General features: G+C 37.6%; 1 protein-coding gene across 1 annotated transcript in view; it reads right to left on the bottom strand.

Moving 5' to 3' along the window:
- Positions 1–17251, bottom strand: part of cacna2d3a (calcium channel, voltage-dependent, alpha 2/delta subunit 3a) — a 791006-nt gene that overhangs the window by 537311 nt on the left and 236444 nt on the right. Inside the window, exon 4 of the mRNA XM_048606724.1 lies at positions 8799–8858. Within this exon, the coding sequence (XP_048462681.1) occupies positions 8799–8858 (60 nt within the window). The remainder of the gene's footprint in view (positions 1–8798; positions 8859–17251) is intronic.

The raw sequence follows: 17251 nt of genomic DNA, 5'->3' as shown, positions 1-17251 counted from the left end.
AATCACTCATTTCCTCCAGCAGAAATCTCCATCAATCACTCATTTCCCCCAGTGGGATTCTCCATCAATCACTCGATTCCCCCAGTGGGACTCCCCCTTTTCATTTGTTTCCCCCAGTGAGATTCTTCATCATCTTGTTTCCTCCAATGGGAATCCCCATTATCATTCATTTTCCCCAGTGGGATTCTTCATCATCACTCATTTCCCACAGTGAGATTTTGCATTATCACTCGCTTCCCCCAGTGGGATTTTTCATCATCCCTGGCTTCTCTAGGTGGGATTCCTCATCATCGCTATCGACTATATCCATGCCTCCTTGAGAATGTCGTACCTCTACCTCACCTGGATTGCACAATGGAAGCCAGCCCCTTTATTCCCAGGGCTCACATAAAAGTTAAAAAAAAAAGTAAGATATGGAAGCCAACAATTTACCTGTCTGATAGACTCAGGTTACAGAAAACATGGAGCAGGTTTCTGTACTTAACAAGAACTACTACTTATTACAAATCAACAGATTCTAAATACAAGTAAACAACTGTGAACTATAGACATATAACTCTAATAGTTAAAACTCTAACCCTTTTTAAAACTTTCCCTTTATGCACATTCCTATGTACAAACATCCTTCAGGGGTCCTTCACTTATTTTGCATGTTATTCTTGCTGTTTAGATTTGGTGTGGCTTCCTGTCCTGAATTTTCACGGAGTTTGTTGTGCCTTTCCATTGTCGGTCTGGGTCTCCTTGTGGCTGCTTTGACGTCGGTCTGTGAGTCCATGAGGATTTTCTTTGGCATCATGGGAGTCTGACCTGGATTCCAACAGTGGAGGGGCTGGATCCTCAAGCCCAGAGCCGTGATACAGACTAATATCTCTTTTTTTTCCAAATTTCTTTCTTCTTCCATATGGGAACACCATCACCTTCAAGTTCCCCTCCAAGCCACTCACCATCCTGACATGGAAATATGTCGCCACTTCTTAACTGGGTCAAAATCCTGGAATTCCCTCCCTAATGGCATTGCCTGCAGTGGTTCAAGAAGGCAGCTCACCACCACCTTCTCAAGGGCAAGGAATGCTGGCCAGCCAGCGATGCCCACATCCCACAAATGAATTTTTAAAATTATACTATCGTGGAAGGACTGTTATTCTGAACTTTTTATTTCTTTACTTTTCAAATTTATTACGGCAATTTTGTACTTTTGAACGTCTGTAATGCTGGACTTATTATGCCTTAATTTTTTTATCCAAGAATTTGTACTCAAGCATATGTACCTAGGTACCTTTGTACCGAAGATGGTGCCATAAGTGGCAACTTGTAACCTTTCCACTGTACTCACGGGATTACATGCGACAATAAAGCTAATTCAATTCATTCACAATTTATCAAAAGGTTCAAATGCGCTTTAGATGGTTTGGATATAACAAGGATTCTCTAAATTTAAGGTTGGCCTTGCCAGTGAGACTCATGTCTCAAGGCTGAAGAAAAAAAATGCAGTTAAGAATCTGTAATATACTGTTTGAGACTGTGGTGAAGATAGATTCTCAATCAGGCTTTCAAAAGGGATTTGAATAATTATCTGAAGAAAAAAATAGCAGGACTTCAAGGAAGTCAGGTTTGGGGGTTAGTGAGATTGGCTGTGTTGATCCAACAGAAAGTCAGCACAGCTACATGTTTGTAGCTATGCTGTCAGATTCTATCATCACAGTGCTATTATTACCATCATCAGTCATAAAACAATCCAGCAGAAAAATGCTATTTTTTCCATGTCTGCATTCATATTATGTGTATTCATAAAGTTGGAACTAATTATTAAGGATGTAATTGCAGAACATTTCAAAATTAATAAGGTAATCACTCAGAATCAATGTGACATCATGAAAGGAAAGTTGCATCTGACTAATTTATTAGTGTTTTTTGAGAAAGTCACAACCAGAGTGGATAGAGGGAAATCAGTAGATATGTTGTATTTGGACATACAGATGGTGTTTGACAAGGTACCTCACAAAAGGTTAATTCATAACATAAAAGCTCACAATGTTGGAAGTAGTATATTGGCCTGGATAGAGAGTTAGCTCATACGGCAGGAAACAGTAATTAGGGATACGGAGTTCTTTTTCAGGTTGGCAATTTGTGACCACTGGGATTTCACAGGGATCAGTGCTGGGACTGCAAATGTTTACAATATACATCAGTGACTTGGATGAATGAAGTGAATGTACTATGACAAAATTTGCAGATGGCACAGAAATAGTTTAGACAGACACAAATAATTTGCAGAGTGCAATTGATAGTTTAAGTAAATGAGCAAAAATTTGGCAAATGGAGGTATAATGTGGGAAAATGCAAAGTTGTTCATTTTGAAAGGAAGAACAAAAGAACGGAATATTATTTAAATAGAGAAAAACTATAGAAAGCTGCAACACTAAGAGGCTTGGGGGCACTTGCGCATGAAACTAAGAAAGCTCGCACACGGGTGCAGCAGGTAATCAGGAAGGTTAATGGATTATAAGAATTATAGGGAAGTCTTACTGCACTGTATAGGATGAGACACATCTGGAGTAATGTGAGTAGTTTTGGTCGACTAATTTAAGAAAAGATAGCATTGGAAGCAATTCAGAGAAGGTTTACTAGAATGGTCCCTGGTAAGGAGAATTGTCTTATGAGCAAAGGCTAAACAGGTTGGGACTGTACTCATTAGAATTTAGAGGAAAGAGAGGTGATCTCAGAGTCACAGAGACATCGGAAACATCGGAAACAGACCGTTTGGTCCAACCAGTCCATGCCAAGCATAATCCCAAACTAAACTAGTCCCACCAGCCTGCTCCTGGCCCATATCCCTCCAAACCTTTCCTATTCATGTATCTACGCAAATGTCTTTTAAACATTGTAATTGTACCTGCATCCACCACTTCCTCAGGAAGTTCATCCCACACGCGAACCATCCTCAGTGTAAAAAATTTACCTCTTATGTCTTTTTTAAAATCTCTCTCCTCTCACCTTAAAAATGTGCCCCTTAGTCTTAAAATCCCCCACCCTCAGGAAATGACAATATCCAGTAACTTTCTCTATACCTGTCATTATTTTATAAACTTCTATCAGGTCGCCTCTTAACCTCCTACGCTCCAGTAAAAAGAAAGTGTCAGCCTATCCAGCCTTTCTTTGTAACTCAAATCTTCCATACCTGGCAACATCCTGGTGAATCTCTTCTGAACCCTCTCCAGCGTGCTAATATCCTTCCTATAGCTGGGTGACCAGAACTGGACACAGTATTCCAAAGGAGGCCTTACCAATGTCCTGTACAACCAAACATAACATCCCAACTCCTATGCTCAAAAAGGGCTGAGCAATGAATGCAAGCGTGTCTAATGTCTTTTTAACCACCCTGTCTATACAAGACACAAACTTTAAAGAATTATGTACTTACACCACTAGGTCCCTCAGTTCTACAACACTACCCAAGGCCCTACCATTAATTGTATAAGCCCTACTCTTGTTGCATCAAAATGCAATACCTCACATTTATCCAGATTGAACTCCATCTGCCACTTTTCAGCCAATTGAACCATTTGATCAAGATGCCTCTTTAATCTTAGAAAACCTTCTTCATTGTCTACTATGCCACAAATTTTGGTGTTATCCGCAAACTTACTAACCATGCCTTCTATTTTCACATACAAATCACTTACATAAATGAAAAACAAAAGAGGACCCAGAAACAATCCCTGCAGAACACTGCTGGTGACAGGTCTCCAATCCAGAAAGCAACCCTCCACCACCACTCTCTATTTACTGCCATTAAACCAATTATGTACCCAATTGGCAAGCTCACTCTGAATCCCATGTGACCTAACTTTACTAATTAGTCTATCATGCGGATTCTTGTCAAAGACTTTACTAAAATCCAAATAAACAATGTCTACTGCTCTGCCATCATCAAACCTTTTGGTAATTTCCTCAAAAAATTCAATCAAGTTTGTGAGACATGATTTTCTTCACACAAAACTATACTGACTATCCCTAATCAATTTTTGTATCTCTAAATGTCCATAAATCCTATCTTTTATAATCACCTCCAACAATTTACCCACAACCAAAGTCAGACTCACAGGTCCATGGGTCCCTGATTTCTCCTTACAATCTTTCTTAAACAAAGGTACAACATTAGCCACCCTCCAGTCATCAAGCACCTCACTGCAGTTGTAGATGACACAAATATTTCTCATAATTTTCTCTCTAACTTCCCTCAATGTTCTGGGATACATTAAATCAGATCCCAGAGATTTATCCACCTTTATGTCCTCTAAGACCTCCCAAACTTTCTTTTTTGTAATGTGAAATGTTTTTAAAACATCAAGGTTTATTTCTCTGCATTCTCCTGACTCTATTTCTTTCTCCACAGTAAAAACTGACACAAACTATTCAGTTAGTATCTTTCCCATCTCCTGGGGTTTAACACAAAAATGATCTCCTTGATCTTTAAGAAACCCTACACTCTCTCTAGTTACCCTCTTGCTCTTAATGTATTTGTAGAATCTTGTTGGGTTATCCTTAACCTTATCTGCCAATGTTACCTCATATTCTCTCTTTGCTTCCCCAATTTATTTCTTAAGTATTCCCCTACACTCTTTATATTGATTAAGAGATTCAATTGAATCAAGTTATCTATATCTAAAATGAGATTCTCCTTTATTCTTGACTAGAACCTCAATATCTTTTTTAATCTATTGTTCCTTAATCTTACCATCCTTACCCTTCACTTTAACAAGAACATAATGCCTCTGAGCTATTGTAATCACAGTCTTAACGTCCCCACTTGTCAGACGTCCTTTTACCTCGAATAGTCTTTGCCAAGTAACTTTTGAAAGTATTTATCTCATACCATTAAAATTTGCCTTACTCTAATTAAAAAGTTTAACTTTTATGGAAGGCTTATCCTCTTCCATAACTATTTTGATACTAATAGAATTATGATCACCAGATCCAAAGTGTTCCCCCACTTTTACTTCAGTCCCCTGCCCTGCCTTATTGCCCAAAAGAAGGTCTAGTTTTGCTCCTTTTCTACTAGGAGCATCCACATATTGATGAAGAAAATTTTCTTGAACACATTTGATAAATTCTTCATCATACAAACCTTTAACACTATGGTAGTCCCAGTCAATGTTTGGAAAATTAAAATCCCCCATTATTATTAAATTATTATGCTTACATATATCTGATCTCTCCCTACATATTTGTTTCTCAATTTCCCTCTTACTGCTGGCATCCTAATGTATGTAGTATTGTATTGCTTAATCAAAAACACAAAACCCCAGCCCCCCCTCCTTTCTTGCCTCCATTTCGATCTCTCCTGTAGCATCCAAAACATAGATTCTTAAGGCGCTTAACAGGATAAATACTGAGAAGGTATTTCCCCTCATGGGAGAGTCTAGAACCAGAGGGCATCAGAATTAAGGGGCGCCAATTTAAGACTGAGGTGAGGACGAATTTCTTCTGAGGGCTGTGAGTCTTTGAAACTCCTTGCCAGAGAGAGCTGTAGGGGTAGACTATGTGCGCATTTAACACTGAAATAGATTGATTCTTAATTGGTATAGGAATCAAGAATTCTGGGGAAAGAGCAGGAAATTCGATGTGAGGAGTGTCGGATCAGCCATGATTCTATTGAATGGCGGAGCAGACTCAAGGGGCTGAACAGCCTATTCCTGTTGCTATTTCTTATGATCTTATGTCTCATGCTTTATACTTTCACTGTAAAGTACACTAACCCAACATTGGCTCAGATGCAATTACAAAAATGTTATTTGTAGATAAAACACCTAACATTACATCAAGGAAAACAGTACGTGGGTGGATTGCTGGAAGGCTCCTTGTTTTTGAAATGAAAGATGTAGTCAATTATAGGTCATATTACAAATCATTAACAAGTTAAAGATAGTATAATTAGCATTTTCTTTAAGACAAGGAGCTGAAATTCAGCTTAAATTGCTTTGCATTTGTAAGAAAGAGGTGCAAGTATGAATGGCAGCATAAATTATTACAATTGCAAAAACTCGAGTAAAGTTTAAACTCTCCTGCAGTTATGCTGGCTTGTTATTAATTATTTTAAGCTTACTTGTCTGTTGCTGCTGCAGAGAGAAAAAACAAGCTGAGACATAATCAGCCAATCAGAGACAAATTTGAACAATCTTCATAGATTGGAATAAACATCTGGATAATTTTGACTAAAATTAAGATTCTTACAGGAACATGACCACAGAGAACGTCTTAAGTTTTGTCAATACAAATGTCTAGGTCGATATTTTCCATTCAAGTTTCCTATGTTGTTATCACAGTGCAATACCATTCTGTTGCCATAGGATGGTTCCTTGGAGAAACCTTTTTTCAGCTTTGTCTCTCAACTCCATTGCCATTTTTTTCACTTGATTTAGTTTTTTTGTTTAATGCATCTTATACTGTACCTCATATATACACAGTTTGGACTAGACTAAACCCTTCAAAATATATTCAGAAGATACTCTAGACCCTACCATTTTCTTATTTTAAAGGTAAGTGTAAGGTGTTGTATTCAGATGCAATTTAATTGGTCAATCTACTCAATGCAAAACACACTTTATTCATATGCTATAATTAAAATACAACAAAAGGAAGAAAAAACTGGAATAACTTAACTCTATTGGAAGCCTTAACAGAATAATAGATTATTAACTACTACAAATTAATTGTTCCAATATAGTAACAGCCCGTAAACACACCCTTGGCAAAAGGCAAGTTTAGAAATATAGATTTTCTCACAGATAATTCCCAGTCCAGGTGGAAAAACACTAAGACAGACTTAAACCCCAACAGCAGCTACTGAAAAACCAAAAACAATTGAAAATCCTGTTTCTGTGAGAGCTTGGCTACACCCATTCAGGCTGCACCCATTGTTCCAACTTTTTTTTAAAAAACCCAAGGCCTTACAACCTGTTTACTCTAGTGGTTATGCGTAGACTGCTTGTTACCTCCACCTTAAAACCTCTCTTCAACAAAAAATCCAGGACAAAATACACCTCTTCAAGCCGTAGTACTGTCACAGCACTTACTAATGTCCACAGGCTCCTACTTCTTTCTGCTCATGTTGTGGTTTCCAAGTATCATCCCCTTTTTATGAGTATAGAATTACTTAAGTACAGGTAGACAAATTAAACTTCATCCTGTTTAATCACAGAATTAGTCAATGCCACAGGAGAGAACGTGGCTATTTGACTCATCATGCTAATTTGTTGAAGGGATTCTCCAATTAGCCCTCCCATTCTCCTACCCTTCCCCACAGCCTGGCAATTTTTGTTTCCTTTTTGAATATTTATACATTTCTATTTTGAAAATGACCCATTGCCTTTGCTATCACCACCCTTTTAGGCAATGCAATCCAGATCACAAAAATGCTCTGGGTAAACATTTCCCCATGTCGCTTCTGGCTCTTTTGCCAATTACCTAAAACAAACTGGGCATCCATGCTAGTAGCAAAGCAGATAGCATGCCAAGGAATGCAAATATTATTCAACAGAATAATAGTACACTTGTAAATTGCTTTTGCTGCAAAACGATTATAAATGAAACTTCTTATCCTATAATTAAGTAGATTTTTCCAGGTTCTGCACAGAGAAATAAAAGTTATCTTCTTTCTTTAATTAGTGTACTTTGCATACATTTGTTTCCCATTCATTTACTGCTATCAATAAATTTGAATATTATTCTACTTCAAATGTTCATGACACTGCTATCCAGTATCCATTTAACACACCTAAAGGATTGTCTACCCTCAACTCTACATCCACTAATCTTAGGACATTTACTGGGAAAGCAGAGGCATTGCAACTGGCATCCAAACAATTGGTGGGCAAAATGCATCCTCTATCTATAAAACAACTAGTTTTTCCATCCTTAAAATACAGTTTGTAGATGTAATTATGAATTACAATACATTCAAAATATTATTATCCACTAATGCAAACCAAGTTACATTAGTAATAATACAGAAATATCGATGGGGTATAATTCAAACTTAATGCCAGCAAAACATTAAGAAAGTTCAACTTAATAATTGTGGTATCCTTGTGTAAAAATCACACATGAACAGTTGACTTTATGAATTTTTGACTTTAAAAAGCATATTTCATCACATACCTCATGTAAAAGTTGACCTTTTTCAGGGATCAAAGGTGAAAAACTTCAGAATCAAAAGTATAAACTTAGAGTTGTCAATGTAAAGATACTAATGGTCATAATATCAGGAAATAAGTGAATAAATGTTCAATACTTAATTTTGAGAAATTAGTTATAATTTGTAATATTATGAAATTACTAAATGCCAGATAATTAATGTGAATTCTTTGACTTTGTTGAGTTTTACTTTATTCCATTCCAATGCCCTTTTATAGAATTTCAGTTGGGCCCAAAGTAAACATTTCAAAACATTATCTGTGTAAAAGTCAACTCCCTAACTTTTGGCCTCAACAGATTGGTCTCAAACATTGGACTTTTACTTGAGTATATGCAGTGATCTTATTTTTTTTTTCAATTGAATCACTTTGTTGGAATAAGTTTCCAAAGATTTTTTTTTAATATTTCTGGAGAGTAGATTCTTAAAATCACACAACCAGTCATAGGGTCAAAGCAGAAAATGATGTAATGTTACCTTTAGGCAAGCAGGTTAACAGTCTATTTTAAATCACTGAAATAGTCCAGCATCCATACGGTTTTTCAGTTATGACATTGATTAATTATTGAAGATAAACTGACCAGTACATCTGTGTCACACTTACCTCTAAATCTGAATTATATTCATGCTCCAAGTGAGCATTTTCAGCAGCTTCAACCAGACGCTGTGAAAAAGAAAAACAATGTATCCATGTTAGACAAGCTAATTCAATTTCATGTTATTTCATGTTTTTGTCCCTACATTGAAACATTATCCATGGTCACAGGCATAATCTTTATACATGCAAGTCAGGAACATTTTGAGGAAGTGAACAAACTGATGAGCAGGATTTATCACACAAATATTTAGTTGGAGAAAAACTATACTTAGATATGGATTGTTAAACTCATGCTATCTCAAGCAGATGCTGAGGTGCCCACCTCACGGCCTCCATCAAAACACTAGAGACTCAGGCATCAGCTGGCTAGCTATTAACATGTTAGCAGTTGTTTTCTTGAATGGAGCAGTCAAAATTGTTAAATGTGCTACTCTTAAACAACGCTAGATTCAAACTAGAAGAAATGTCAGATGCCATTGAACCACAAAGTGGTGAACTTTTTTTACTTGTTCATTACACCCACGCCTCAGCCAGCTGAATTGCTTCTTACAAGACAGCCTAGAACAAGGTTTTCATTGCTGAAGCCACATTTTGTAGTCATTTGAATAAAAAACAATTAGTCAGGAAAAGAGTAATGATAGGGGTTGAATGAGAGAAAGATGTCTGAATTTGAACCAACAGTTAAGGTGAAAGATCATCACCATAAGTGATTGACATGGCTATCAGGGAGAGTCAATCAAATATGTGGCCCTTGCATATATTTAATCAAGATATTTGGTAGTGGAAAGATTAGGTTTGTAAATATACATCATGTTTTACCTTCAGATGTTCGTGAAGGAGGAGGAAGTGGAGAAGATTCAAATGAGTTTACTGAATTGAATAGTTGGGAAACAAGCAGAATACCAAAGGTCATCCCAACAGTTCAGATCCATACCCAAGTCAGACAGATATATCTTGTGAAGGGGAAATCCATTGAAGTTCAAGGGCAAAATCATTTCCTTGTTAAAGGAAATGTACAAAAACAGAAATCACTGAAGAAACTCAGCAGGTCTGGCAGCATCTGCGGTTAGAAAACAGAGTTAACATTGAGTCCTCTGATTCTTTTTCAGAAGAACAGTTATTTTCACACCACAGATGCTGCCAGACCTGCTGAGTTTCTTAAGCAATTTCTGTTTTTGTTTGTTTCATATCTCCAGCATTCACAGTTCTTTGTGTATGGACCAGATGAAATTCCTCAAAAAATTCAGAAGATAGTCTGGACTATAATGATTATTTCTTATTTTACAGGAAAATGTAAGCTGTTGCATTCCAGATGCAATTCAATTGGTTAAACTACCGGATTCAAAGCACAACACACTATATTCATCTACTATAGTTAAAAAACAAAATGGAGGAAGGAATTGGAATAACAACTCTGTTGGAAAACTTAACAGAATAATAGATACAGTAACTATTACTAAATAACTGTTCCAATATAGTAACATCCTGTATACACACACTTGGCCAAAGGCAAATTCAGAAAACAGATTGTCTCACAAGCGACTTCAATAGCAGGAAAAGAACCCCCAGCTTTTGGCTGTAACTGAGAGAGGGAAAAAGTAGCGTCCATTTCTCAAAACCAAAACAGCAACTGCTGAAAGCTAAAAGTAAAAATCCTGGTTCTGTGGGAGCTTAACCACACCCATTCAGGCTGCTTCTATTGTTCCAGCTTTAAAAACAACCCAAGGCCTCACAAGCTGTTTACTTTAGTGGATCTGATAGACTGCTTGTTACTTCTGCCTTAAAGCCGCTCTTCAAAAAAAACCAGGACAAAATACGCCTTTTAAAGCCACAGTATCATCACATTTGTTTTATTTTACTTGCTAGAAAACCTCTCCTCAATCTTTGGCCAAAATAAAGCAAGGTTCTTCCATCAATTTCTGAAAGTTTGCATCAAGAAAAGAGGTAAAATGGAAAATAAAAGGTGTGTATAAGTTGGGTGGAATTTTGAACATCGCATAACATAGTCATGGAGGAGGGATGTGTATAATAGTAGCTTCTTCGGGCCATTTGTAGATTTATATACATGTATATGCCAGAATAAATTGTTTTAGTTTGGTGTTGATTTACTGTTGCTACATGTTGCTTTAGACTGTTCTGTAAAACTATCACAGTTCTGCTCCAGGAAGGCAATGTTAACACTTTAATTCAAAGCAATTCCTTGAGAGGTCTTCTCAACATTTTACTCACTATATCTTTAACTATCATTCTTTAACTTAATTCATAATGAAAACATACCATTTTTCACTGTGATCTGTGCTAAAATAAATACAAGCGTTCTCGAATAGCACTTTCAGAAAAAAAACTAGAACCAAACTTAGATATTCCAATTTTGGTGTTCGAGATTGTTAAAATATGGGTTTCTATGGTGTATCTATATAACTTGATGGAACTTTTTGTAGTGAGCTTGTTTTACACATTCAGTATTTGGATAAATATCATTAAAAACTCCTCAATTGGTGTTGCGCTGGCTGATTTCCAACAAAGATGCGCCACTAAAAATTTTTATGCTCCTACATTACTAAGGGGACAAGATCAGAGGTTTAGATGCTGCACTGCCAGCTATGTTCTCTGCTCCAACCGTGGAACTGTAATGATACTGATAAAACAAACAATGAATGTCAATCTGAAACAAACACTGTTCTAAAGATTACTCATTTTGGATTTGAAACATTAACTTTGTTTCACACTCCACAAAAGCTCCTGGACTTGCTGAGTTTCCCCAACACTTTGTGTGTTTGCTTCTGATTTCCTGCGTCTGCAGTATTTTGCTTCTAAATTAAGAATTACCACTTGGCCAGTGGACATGAGAGAGGTGCAGGGAGTTGTATGCAGGGAATTAGGATCTTCTTATCTTCTTATATAGCCCAAACATTAACATGCTACATTGTTATCACTCTTTGCATGCAGTGTAAACAGTTTCTTACATCTTATGAAATAAATTACTTCTGTGAAACTTCCTGACTCCACTTCCACATAACCTTCTGGTGTCATGCTGTTAATCACAGTTTTGTCTCTGCTTCTTCCCATTATAAAATCCCAGTTGTACGTTTTGAATCAACTTGTTACATAAACTTGTCATTCTGATAATTATTTCAACTTGTCCACTGGGTGCCTGTGAGCCAAATTTGCTAAAAATATCGTCAGGAAAATGATTTGAAATAGTAAACTTAAGAAAGGCACCAAGAGTCAATGCTTTGGTGAGAAGTGAAATGAGGAAAATAGTAGGTAGGGAACGAAACTCATTGACTTAATTGAAGGTTGTGCAATCAAGTCCCATCCAGGGCTAATTCAAAATCCAGGCTGACTGCCCAGTTCTGAAGAAGTGCTGCTCTATTTAACATGTTTTCTTTCAGAAGTGGCATGAAACCAAAGCCCCATTTTTCCTCTCATGTGAATGTAAAAGATCCTGAGGCACTATTTCGAGGAAAAAGGGACATTATCTCTGGCGCCCTGACCAATACTTATCCTCAGTCAAATCACGAAAATAAGATAATCTGGCCATTATCAACATCATGATTTGTGTGAGTTTGCTGAACACAAACTGAGTGCCATACTTCCTACATTACAACAGTGACTACAGTAATTCATAATTACTTGATTATCTCTGAAATACTTTAGGATGTCCCGTGATAGTAAAAGGTGCTTCATAAAGGCTGGCCTTTCTAATCATTTTGGGTGCTTTGATCTTCAACATGATTTTATAGCAGATTTTGTATTGCCAGTATGACAAAACAAAAGTTGGAGTGTGAGGGGATTCAATAATCTTTAATGGAGACTATGGGAGTGTCCAGCAAGCGAACAAGGACTATGAATGCAGAGGAGACTTGTGCACATTTTCAAGGCTGTTCATTAAAATTCCTGGTAAAGTAGGAACATAGGAACATAGGACCAAAGGTGAAAGAGTAGGCCACTCATCCCCTCAAGCCCTCACTATCATTCTTGGTCATGACTGATCATCCAACTCAATGTCATATCCTGCATGCCTTGATGTCATTTGCAAGTAGAAATCCATCAATCCCTGCCTTAAATTCACTAAATGACTAAGTTTCCACAGATCTCTGGAGTAGAGAATTACAAAGATTCATCATCCTCAGAATGAAGAGGTTTCTTCTTATCTCAGTTTGAAATGAGTTGCATTTTCCTCTAAGGCCATATGTCTTGGTTCCATATCAAAAACAGCCAGGAGAAGCATTCTTTCTGCAACTACTCTTTGAAATTTCACTATCTGCAACTCTGCCAACTTTTGTATCATCTGTAAACTCACTAATCAGACCACCTACACTTTCTTCCAGATCATTTATATATATACTGCAAACAACAAAGATCCCTGCAGACCACCACTAATGGAACTCCATTCTGAAAAGCACCCTTCCACTGCTAATCTCCGTCTTCTATGACCATGCCAGTTTTGCATCCACCTAGTCAGCTCACCCTGGATCCCATTAGACTCTACCTTCTGTACCAGCCTGTCATGAGGTACCTTATCAAATGCCTTACTAAAGTCCATGTAGACAACATCCACTGCCTCTCCTTCATCAATTATTGTCACCTCCTCAAAAAACTTAGTCAAGTTGGTGAGACATGATCTTTCCCACAAAAACCATGCTGCCCACACTAAAATGTTCATTCACTTCCAAATGTGAACAAATCCTGTCTCTCAATATTTTCTCCAACAGCTTCTCCACCACTGACGTCAGGCTCACTCCAACCTGTAATTACCTGAATTATCTATGTTTCCCTTCTTAAACAAAGGAACAATGTTGACCATTCTTCAGTCCTCTGGAAACGTACCTGGCCAAATAGGATGCAGATGTTAAGGCCCTGGCTATTTCCTCCCTTGCCTCCCACAGTATCCTGGGATAGATCCCCTCTGACCCCATTAAGGACTTATCTACCTTAATGTAATTCAGGACACCCAACACTTCCTCAATCATGCTGACCTGCCCGAGAGTATTCATACACTTCTCCCTAACCTCAACATCCCTCGCGTCCCTCTCTTTGAATACCAATGTGAAGTACTCATTAAGGATTTCACCACTTCTTTTGGTTCCCTAGCTACCCTCTTTCTCCTAATATACGTATAAAATGCCTTGGGATTCTCCTTAAACCTGCTGGCCAAGGACATTTTGTAACCCATTTTAGCCCTCCTAACTCCCATTTTGAGCTCCTTCCTACTTTCTCTGTATTCTTCAAGGACTTTGCCTGTTTTTAGTTGCCTAGACATTAGGTATGCTTCCTTTTTTTTTGACTGAACTATAATTTCCCCTGTTATCCAAGGTTCCAAAATCCTGCCATTTCTGTCCTTCATTTTTACAGGAACATGCCTGTCCTGCACTCTAATCATCTGGTCCTTAAAACACTCCCACATGTCAGATGTAGATTTACCCTCAAACAGCCACTCCCAATCCACATTCTTCAATTCTTACTTAATTCAGTTATAGTTGGCCTTCCCACAATTTGACACCTTCATTCGAGGTCCACTCTTGTCCTTATCCATAAGTACCCGAAAATGTATGGAATTATGGTCACTCTTCTCAAAATGCTCCAGCACTGAAACTTTGATTAATTAGCTGGGCTCATTTCCCAATATCAGGTCCAGTATAGCCTCCTCCCTCATTGGACTATCCACATACTGTTTCAAATTACCCTTCTAGGCACACCTACCAGATTGCTTCCCATCCAAAACCCCAGCACAGGGCCAATATAGGGGATGTTAAAATCACCCACTATAAACACAACAAACAGAGATTTTCACATTTTTCCAGAATCTGACTACCTATTTCTTCCGCTATTTCCTGCTGGCAGCTGGGAGATTTGTAGCACAATCCCAGCGTTGTGATTGCACTCTTCCTACTTCTGAGCTCTATCCACAATGCCTCACTGCAAGATCCCTCCAGGCTGTCCTCCCTCAACATAGCTGTGATATGCTCCCTAACCTGTAATGCAACTCCCCCATCTCTTTTGCTTCCTCCTCTGTCTCATATAAAACATCGATATCCCAGAACATTAAACTGCCAATCCTATCCCTCTTTCAACCATGTCTCTGTGATAGCAACAACATCATAACTGCATGCATTCATCCATACTCTAAGTTTATCTGTCTTAACTGTTATTCTTCTTGCATTGAAGCAAATACAGTCCAAGCCTCCAGTTCCGCTAAGCTCAGCAATTTCTCCCTGACTGCTCTTCCTCTTAGCTGTGTAACAAGGCCTGTTCCATGAACTGAAACACTGCATGCAGAACACAGCTTTTTGATCCACCCCACTCTTGAAAAATCTAAGAAGCAGTTTCTCGGCCTGTACAAGTTACCTATGTGCTGGATATTACATCCCCAGCCCTACTTCAGCTGTTGTCTTCCCAAAGGCCTGCTTGCTGCTGATTGCTGCTTATTAACTGCTGCTGCCTCTCTCCCTAGGAACTGGTTCAAATTTGAACACAAATAACAAAAAACAGCAGCCACGATAGTCAGATATAACTTACTCAGTAAGGAACGCGGCAAAATATCAGAAGGGTAGGAATTGGAAGCTGGCAAAATTTCCTGGCAATGCAAACAGTATAAGAGTATACAGAGTTGATGCTTCAATTACTTGCAGACCAATGTCCCTTTAAATACTTCTTCATTGACTCTGAGAAACTAGTCTTATTAGATTTTACTGCAGGATTTTGCATTAGACAGAACTCTACATCAAGGTAAAATCACATCATCGTGTCCACAATTTTCATGAATGCATTAGACCTCTATCCTTCACAGATGTGTGTCAGGACCAACTAAAAACAACACATTTAAAATGCTAGTTATTTGTAACTCAGCAGGAACAGCACAATAAGTACTCTATTGCAATTTTATATGCCTTACAATCTAATTCCCATCAGTTCCCACCAAAGGTTGAAGGATAAAATCACCTTTTATTTGCTCACATTATTGTACCATACTGAAGTTTGTACACTGCATTTGATAAAAGATGCAGAGTAAAACAACATTGTCCATCAACACATGATTTGAGGCAAGTTCGTTCAGAATTCAGAGATAATGATTCTGTCATTCCAGCAATTTTGTTTTCACATCGCTTTTTGATCATTTTTATTGTAGTATTTACTGAAAAATATCATCTGAAATTTGATGACTTTCATCACAATTTACAATGAAATTAGCTACACTAATTAACAGTAATTAATCTGTGAAGCTTTAGAGGAGAATGCAAAACAAAATTTTCTTTATTTGGTCACAAGTGATTACTTGCAACTTTTTCATAAATTTTCTAAAATGCATATGTTGCAGAGTACATCTCAACAAATTCTGGTATATAAATTCAATAAATGGCAGCAGAGAAATGAGAACCACAGCAGGCGATATACACAGCTTACAATATCCCTCAGGTTATATGACATTTTTCACCTACAAAAATTAAAAACTTTCAATCCTATTAGGAAATGCATGAAATAATAACAACAAATTAGAACACATGCAGTGGACCTATAAGAGTTAAAGTAAGTACTTAGAATAATATTATATTAAACAGGTCATAATATGAATTTTATCTCCAGGAATGTAAGCTTCTGTAAACAACAAATTATTCTGCAGTATAAACTTTTCCAGTGGAACTATTCATTTCTTGTTACTAAAAACTCACATCAAACATGGTGCAGTTTAACTTTCTTTCTGTCTGCTTGTGTGAGGCCGAAAGCTGTCTTTAAAAGTTTGGATCCCTGAGGCCCACATTTCTTTCTTGTCCACCAGAGCTGGGAAATGACCCTGGATCTAAGATGTACCCACTACCACTACCTGTTTTTCATTTCTGCTGAATGTTTTGCCAAGTGCACACCCTTCAACCAATCAAGGTGCTCATCCAAATTCTAGTTCTTAGGAGAGAGGGAGCAGATGATGGTGAGGAATTAAATGTGGGAGAAACATTTGAAAATTGGTGCAGCTGTTCCACTGAAAGTGTTGTCAAAATCAAGAACTTTCTATATTGGTGGCCAACCTAACAGGAAAATAGACCACTATAAGGTTCTCTTCTTCCACAGATGGACCTAAGAGCAATTAATTCTGCTGCTATTGAGCTCCTGGAGCCTGTTCTGTCTTTCAGTGAGGGCAAGGCTGATCTGTGGGCTGAGGCTATCAATTGGCCATACAGTTAGCCATTTAAGATCTGAAAATGATCTAACATAGGAACAAAAGTAGGTTATTCAGCCCCTCAAGCCTGTTCCACCATTCAATAAGATCATGGCTGAACTGTAGTCTAAGTCCAAACACCTGTCTTTGGCCTAATATCTCTTAATATTTTTGCTCAACAAAAATTTATCTATCTCAGATTTAAAATTAACATTTATTCAACATTCACTGCCTTTTATGGAAGAGAGTTCCAAACATTTAGCACCTTTTGTGAGTAGAAGTGCTTTCCAATATTCTCCTGAAT

This window comes from Rhincodon typus, chromosome 16 (genome assembly GCF_021869965.1).
Source record: "Rhincodon typus isolate 14 chromosome 16, sRhiTyp1.1, whole genome shotgun sequence".
Lineage (NCBI taxonomy): Eukaryota > Metazoa > Chordata > Chondrichthyes > Orectolobiformes > Rhincodontidae > Rhincodon > Rhincodon typus.
The sequence above is the reverse complement of the archived record's forward strand: the minus strand, read 5'-3'. Positions and strand labels throughout refer to the sequence as shown.